This window comes from Rhamphochromis sp. 'chilingali', assembly GCF_963969265.1.
Source record: "Rhamphochromis sp. 'chilingali' genome assembly, chromosome: 1".
Classification (NCBI taxonomy): Eukaryota; Metazoa; Chordata; class Actinopteri; order Cichliformes; family Cichlidae; genus Rhamphochromis; species Rhamphochromis sp. 'chilingali'.
Window position 1 is genome coordinate 59,896,407 of NC_137929.1, and position 8,244 is coordinate 59,904,650.

The window sequence follows — 8,244 nt, forward strand, 5'->3', positions numbered from 1 at the left end:
CAGAGGAAGAGGGCGGGCTTTACTTGGTGTCAGTGACAGAAATGAAAAAAAAGCTCAAATGAGTGAGAAGGACGATGAAGGAAACATCTGTGCTGTGTCTGCTCTGTAAGTAGAATCTCTGTGTTTGTTTGAATTCTTGTACTTTGACTGTCTGCTCTCCTGATAACTGATGATGGAGGAGAAGACATGAAAAACAAATCAGGCTGAATTCAAGTTCAAAACACCACGAGGACCAACTGCAGGTCTGAACTGACTCTTTATCTTTGCTCAGGAGTCGAGGAAACACAGCAGGCAGTGAAAAGATCAAATCATTCACTCGTTATATCAACACAGCTGCACAGTGGACACATGACTTTACTGGGTTTTTTAAATACAGTGGATACTTTGATTACACTCTGAGTTTACACAGTGTACATAAAAATATGATCACTGTAAGAGCTGCTTTCTAGATGAAAACTTCAGACTGGTGGAGAATCAAGAGTTTTGTTTAATTTTATTTCAGTAATAACCTTAAAGAAGTTCCTTCAGAAAATGTTTGAGGTTAAATGGTGATTCGATACAGGCAGGATGTGAAACTGCTGACCAGTCCACATTAACTCTCCCACAGTGGCAGCTGGGATACAGTGTAGCTCTATTGTCAGTCTGAACTTTATTTTAACCTATTCCTGATATCGAACAGAAAATGAGAATATCAGAAAATGATATATCAGAGAGAGATGAGTTTGTGTGGAGTTGTTCTTTATGTTCACCTCAAATCAACCTGAGTGTCATTTCTCTTTAGTTCTGATCTCACTGCTGAGCTGCACAACAAACCAAGGTCAGTAACCTTCTTCTGTCACAGTTTAAACCTGAGAAATGCTCACTGATATGACCTGATTGGGTTCATGTTACAGAATTAAGTAAAACATGCTTGTGTCAGACAAAAGCAACCAAGCAACAATTGTTTTTTTTGTTTTTTTTTCATTGTAACCCTCACAGCTCGTCTGACTGTGAGTCCCAGCAGCTCTCAGTTCTTTAAATATGACTCTGTGTCTCTGAGCTGTGAGGAGGACGACAGCTCTGCTGGATGGACTCTGAGGAGAAACACAAGCAAACGACAGAGGACTCAGTGTGGAGATGGGTTTGGGCAACCAGCTGGTCGCTCCTGTAAAATCACACTTTTCCTGTCAGACAGTGGAGTTTACTGGTGTGAGTCCAGAGAGGGTCCCATCAGTAACATGGTTAACCTGACAGTCACTGGTAAGCTGAGTGTGTGGAGTTAGTGTTGATGAAGCTGTGTGTAAATGGATGAAATGCTGTAGTTTGTCTCTGTGTTGAGGTGGATCAGTGATCCTGCAGAGTCCTGTCCTCCCTGTGATGGAGGGAGATGACGTCACTCTGCTCTGTAAAACAGAGACCACTCCCTCCAACCTCCCAGCTGCTTTCTATAAAGATGGCTCCCTCATTGGGAATGAGTCAACAGGTCACATGACCATCCAGCATGTTTCCAGGTCTGATGAAGGCCTCTACAAGTGTGACATCAGCGGTCATGGAGAGTCTCCATCCAGCTGGATCACTGTCACAGGTGACACACTCACCTGTCTGTGTTTCTGCAGCTTTCAACATTCACAATGTGACGACAACTTAATGACTGTGTTTGCTTTATTTTAGACAAACACACCACATCTGTTCTCACTGTGCTGTTGTCTGTTGGATCAGTCTGTGTTGTGGTTCTACTGGTGTTACTGGTTCTGCTGCTGAGATGGCGTGCTCCTAGGAAACCTGAAGGTGAGACCTAGACTTCTGGATTTTATATAAATAAAGTTCTGCTGAATAAGCTACACAGCTATTGTGATTAGATGTTTTTATATTGACTCTCACTCCCAATGGAAGTAACTTCAAGCTGTTACACAGTAATGAAAAAACATGTTCTTTTTTCTATTTCTTATTCTCTTCATTTACCCCTAACTAATTTCGGGTTAAATGTCTGTATGTGTTAAATTTTTTTCAGCTGAAAATCCTGAAGAAGTCCAAGAAAACCAAGTCACATACACTGAGGTCATTTTATCAAATCGTCAGCAAAAACCAGTCAAATCAAAAAGAGGTAAATTTTCTTTTATTAAGATTTGTGGTTGGGGGCTGGGTTGTGGTCCATAAAATTAGAACACTTAATGGAAGTGTAGACATTAGAATTACGTAATCAATATATATATATATATAAATAAATAAATAAATAAATAAACATAAATTATAGGTTAAGCCAGAGAGTGAATACCTATGTAGGTGAACACAGAGGGCTTTCTTCCAAAGAGCCTAAACAGGAAATAAGTGACCAGTCACGTTATTGCATGGAATGGAAAGTTTCAGCTACTCCTTACCATGCTAATGTGGGTCACCTTTTTTTTGTTGTTTTAATTTTCCATTATAATGCGTTCATGTTAATTTAATAGACTACATGCAGTAGACAGATTAACTATGGCATCACCCGCAGGTTTCTGGGCCTGACATTTTGAAGCTTCAACGTTAGTTCTCTCAACAAAACTCAAAAAGTTTAACAGCTTGGCCATCTGTCTTTTTGTTAGTACCACCATCTCCAAACCACACATCATACCGCACATCAGACGTATTATTTGTCATATAATGACATTATAAATGCTCCCAAGGGCACCAACAGAACAAACACTATGTAGAGATCCAGCTCAAGAACCCCAATTAGCTGAGGTGAAGCCTATAGCATACAGCTAATAACAGTTTCTCCATCCACCTGTAAGTCAAAGAGGCCACGCCCCTATGAATGCAAACTTTAAGTTTTAATACAGTTTAAACAGGTGAGTTGTTTTTTGTTTTGTTTTTTTTTAAATCTACTTAAGGAGTCCTGATACCAGAGATATTGTAGGTGGTACTAATACCAGTGGAATTACTTTAGTCTCAACACAGAAAAACAAAATGATCATCCAACGTATTTAAACATAAACTCCTTTTTTTAAAAAAAAAAAAAAAAAAAAAAAAAAAAAAAGCTGTTTTAACACTAACAAGGTTGCTGTTCGTTTATTTAAAATTTTAACAATATATTTGGTCCTGGGACAAAGACTGAAATGTTAAGATGTTTGCTGAGTGGCCAACTTATGTTACATTACCATACCATAGGAATTTTTTTTTTAGTCATTGAAAAGAAATTACCCTTTCGCAAAGCTCTGGTTCTCTCAAACAAACTAATAATGAGATTTCAGGAAAATGTGAGAAGGATAATACTTTGGATTTTACTGTGAACTGAAACTTACTGAACTTATTTTTGGATGCCAGTCCTTTATGTGCTTCACTAAACTGGAAGTATTTTCTTACAGTAACATTGTTTGCATTTCCTTTTTGCAAAACAGTTATCACCCTTTGGTCCTTCCCTTTAAATGTGAAGTACTTCCCATCTCTGTCTTTCCTGTCAGTGAGTTGGAGCAAAGCTAACGCAGCAGCTGTACCAATCAATATCTCCCACGTTGCAGCAGTCACAGGTCTGCCTCACATAGGCCAGATGTCGGATGTGTTGTGAATTCTGCCAGTGTCATAACTGAGCAGTAAATTTAGAAGCAGCTCAGATTAATCCCAGATGTGTCTGGGTTTGGTACACACAATATACCTACACAGTTGTTTCTCTAATACACAAAGGACTAAAAGACCAACAACTTCCCACTTCTGTAAAATTCTGTCTAAAAAACCCTCAGCAGCAACTTCCTGTTACTGATTCCAGATGACTGTTCTCTGAGGTCGTGACATTTCTCACCACGGTCTTGTCTGGTTTGTGTAACAATTGTTTTGTATTTGAAAACAGGTTTCATTTGTGCCCTGTGGAGAAATTTTGGTTAGAACTGAAAGAAATTGACATCTGCTTTCTTTCTTTTTCACACAAACATCCCCAGTTTCATGTGGTAACCACAGTTTCACAGCAGAGGGGATGTTTTTTTGTTTTGTTTTTAAAAGGACAAAGCTTGAAAATTGTTGCTATTTATAAAAATTCCTTATTAATCTCTAAACAAAAGTAGTATGGTTATGTTATGTTATGTTTTTGTCCCTTTATTCATTTCTTTGTTTTATTGTGCAGAGAACGATCCACCTGCACTCGATACAACACAAGATGTCACTGCTGGGCAGAGAATAAAAGGTACAGCTGCTCTGTACCTTTGTACAGAGTTATTCTAACCACATCATGACTTAAGCACAGAATATCTCCTTTCTGTCAGAGAGAAAACTGTAATGCTGTTTGAACTGTGTTTGTGTTCAGACTTTAAACCAGAGCCAGACGTCGTCTACTCTTCAGTGAAGTAGTCCACCAGTCCAACCACTGACGTCCAGCTACTGGTCCCTAACTGGTCCGTTCCCTCTTCCTGTCGTTCTCACTGAATTAGACCTGCATGCTCACAATGTATTTTTAACTTGAGTTTTCAAATTTTATCCTCTACTAATATATTTCATGTCCTTGACTGTTCTTATGTTTAATTTATTCATGTTTGATGGCGTTTGTTCTCATTCTTATCACACTCATTTAGTTACTCTTCAGCAGTAATATTGTCATGTGTTTTCTCATGTGTGCGCTTGGAAAAGATATCAAATGGAAAATTTGACTTATTTGTTTGTGGCTAACTGATATATGTCCTTCTTACAATCATTCAGTGGCTGAAAACAGAACAGCTTCATTCCAGGATGTGCATGTTTGAGACTAAAGGGCTGGCATTTTTATATCATCCAAAAACCAAAGAGCAAAGGGATTTGTGTCTCCTTCTGAGATTGAACTGGGGATGTATTTGTTACACCATTCTCTAACAGTTAGAGAATGGTGTAAACCAGGGGTGGGGGAACTCCAGGCCTCGAGGGCTGGTGTCCTGCAGGTTTTAGATGTGTCCCTGATCCAACACAGCTGATTTAAATGGATAAATTACCTCCTCAACATGTCTTGAAGTTCTCCAGATGCCTGAACTAATCATTTGATTCAGGTGTGTTGACCCAGGGCAAAGCTTTGGAGTTTTCTACCCCTGGGCCCTGTTTCAGGAAGCCGGTTTAGTGGAAAAACTGAGTAAGTATACCCTGAGTTAACGAAAACTCTGGGTTTTCGGTTTCACAAAGCGAGTTCAGCTGCAGCCTGAGTGAGTCACTATGACGACACACTCCGTGAAGCTAACCTGCCCCCTAGCAGGTTTACTACAACTAACCCTGACTGTCTCCGCCCCTTTGTCGGAAACCTGACAGTAGGAAGTGTCGGACATGGCGTGCCACTTCCTTGAAGAGCCAGTAGATCGTGAAGCCCAAATTCTCCGCAGAGCTCTCCGCCGGGAGAGAGTGATCAGAGCGCGTTTGGACATTTTATCATTTCCTGATGATTTTCTGTGCGAACGTTACCGTTTCTCAGCACAATCTATAATTTATTTGAATAACATCCTCAGGCCATATATTACGCATGTGACACATCGCGGACATGCTCTCAGTTCATTGCATATTATTTGTATTGCACTTCGGTTTCTTGCAAACGGGAGCTTTCTGTATAATATTGGTGACGCTGAGCACGTTTCCAAGGCTACCGTCTGTCGGGCAGTCAGGAATGTTACAGTTGCACTGAAACGTCTCCTGTACTCGTCTGTGGTGTTCCCCGGTCACAGACCCACAAGATTTATCAAAGAGGGATGCCACAAAATTGCAGGTATCAGGATGACCAAAACTTAATTTATGATGTGGTGATACTTGGACTACTACTTAAATTGCACATTTATTTTCAGGGTTCCCAGGCGTGATTGGCTGTATAGATGGCACTCACATTCCAATCATTGCTCCTTCAGTAAATGAAGGAGACTATGTGAACAGGAAGTCTTTCCACAGCATTAATGTACAGGTACATAGTTCCCTGTAGCATGTCAAACTAACAAATTATTTCATTATAGTAATGGATGCTAATTTGTGTTCTCTGCACTGTGAAGATCACATGTGATGCTGCCAACATTATCACAAATGTGGAAGCCAAGTGGCCAGGCTCTGTCCATGACTCACAAATATTCCGTGAATGTACACTGAGCACAAAATTTGGACATGGTGAGTTGAGAATACTTTAAAATATATAAAGACCAATTGCTTCAGGGACATTTGAACTGAAGTGTATCCTTCTGTCTTAGGAGAGTTCACTGGCTACTTGCTTGGTGATAGGGGGTATCCATGTTTACCCTATTTGCTTACCCCTTACCCTGACCCTGAACCGGGCCCACAGCAGCGATATAATCTGGCTAATTGCAGGACAAGAGCCAGAATTGAAATGACTATCGGAATGCTTAAGGCCCGGTTCCAGTGCCTGCAAAGACTCAGGGTCACCCCAGAAAGGGCATGTGACATTATTGTGGCATGTGTGATTCTTCACAACATTGCCACAATTAGAGGAGAACACTGTTCTTCTGAACCAAACATCAGCAGTGATCCAAACCATGAACATCCTGACCCTCCCACGGACATACAAGATGGAAGCGCAGTCAGAGACACCATATGTCACAATCATTTCTTTTGACCCATCACCTCAACATGTTGAAAGAAGAATAAACAGATTTTTTGTTCAACTGGCTTTATTGGTCGCCTGTATTTCCTGTACACAAAGTATTAAAAGATGTAAACCTCATAAAGTGTCTCTGTTGCTTCCTCCTCTGTAACAGCTGTCAATGTTTCTTCATTATTTTCCTGTAGTAAAGAAATGAACAACATTGCTGTTCTACTGTACACTCATATAATCTGTGGAGTATTACTCACAACTGCATGTTGGTCTGGCTCAACAGGAGGCTGCACCAGATGCAGTACACCATCACCATCAACTGATAGAATATGAGGTTTATACAGGTCACTTATAACTTACATGGGACCAAATGGCAATTAACAAACATACCAATCACCTTACACTTCATTGTCATTATGCTCTCAAAGACAACCAAGACTGAGGGAAGGCAAAATCAGTCGGAAAATAACTTCACTACAAAATAATCCATTATGGTAAAGAGTTTATCAGATGAATGAGCAGCACTGCAAAGGTGACTGTGAAGAAAGGATGTATGCACATCATGTATTATTTTGAATTTACCTCTTATGTAGGCACTTGTGTCTTGCGGGGTTATTGACTCAGAGGATGTCCCCGCAGAGATGCCTTCAGCCACAGGGCGCCCACTGTTTTGGCTGAGGGCCAACTGCTCAGCCTCTGTGAGTGGTGGTGGTGGAGGACCCCCCCCCCTGTTTTTCGGGCCTCCGCTTTTTTTCTGTTGGCTATAACGGGTCACATTTGAGCATACAGAGTAAGCAAATATGTACTTGTAATGTGCTCAGATAATTTCAATAAGTGCTTACAGACAGAAAATTAATGTAGCCTCTAACTGCAATTGATTTACATGGGACAAACAGACCAAGCACTATGGCTCATAATACAATTACACCTTACCTGTTTGGACTATATTTTTATATTTCATTTTTACTTGCTGCCAGGAACGTTTGGGGCCTGTTGGGTTGCACCTGCGCTCACATCACATCACAAAATAAAATGTATAAAATAACAAATAAAATAACATATGATAAAATAACATATGATAAAATAACGTGTTAAATGGGTGGAAATCCCTAGATCAATGTTTATATTAACACTCAGGCATTGACTCTGTCGGCTATGTTTTGCCATGCATGCTCCCTTTCTTTTGCAGCTGTGGCTGTGTTACTTTTTTCCGCGGAATTTGCATGTTATCGGCATATGCTGCCATCAGAATTTCGGCCTCAAGCGCTGTAAAATACATTGACCGCGCCTTCTTTCCCTCCGTCTCCATGGTGACTCGCTTAATCTGTGCTCCGCTTATCAGGGCTTTATGTATCCTCGTCCGCGCGCTTCACTTGGGGTTAAAGCAACTCCGCGTTGACTGAACTAATTGTTATCAGCCTTTCTGAAACCGAATATTCCGAGTTGGACAGTTCGGGGTTACTCAACCGTGAGTGTCGTTTTTCACTCTGAGTTTTCCAAACCGGCTTCCTGAAACAGGGCCCTGGTGTAAACTACAACACAATGAAGACACTTTAAAAACAAAAAAACATTAAGAAGATCTCATGTTCTTACCACCTCAGCAAAGAGCTGAAAGCGTTTGGTGTCCGATAATTTACACGCATGATCAGTCAGGCTGATTCATGTGTCCCAGCTCTTGGGCTAAACTACTCTGAAGCCTAACATAGCCAAAACATCCATTTAGAGTCTGCAGCCATCTACTGTTAAGTCCAAGT

At 40.6% G+C, this 8,244-nt stretch overlaps 1 protein-coding gene across 1 annotated transcript; it reads left to right on the forward strand.

Annotated features, from left to right (window-relative positions):
* Window positions 1-545: 545 nt before the first annotated feature.
* LOC308400388 (low affinity immunoglobulin gamma Fc region receptor II-like) lies at window positions 546-6,654 on the forward strand (the record flags this gene model as incomplete). Its single annotated transcript, XM_080888049.1, has 10 exons — window positions 546-585; window positions 979-1,239; window positions 1,319-1,564; window positions 1,651-1,767; window positions 1,991-2,083; window positions 4,073-4,132; window positions 4,253-4,340; window positions 5,739-5,851; window positions 5,937-6,048; window positions 6,129-6,654. 7 exons carry the CDS (start codon window positions 546-548, stop codon window positions 4,294-4,296), a joined length of 861 nt encoding a protein of 286 aa, XP_080744175.1. The 3' UTR covers window positions 4,297-4,340; window positions 5,739-5,851; window positions 5,937-6,048; window positions 6,129-6,654.
* Between the last annotated feature and the right edge of the window lie 1,590 nt (window positions 6,655-8,244).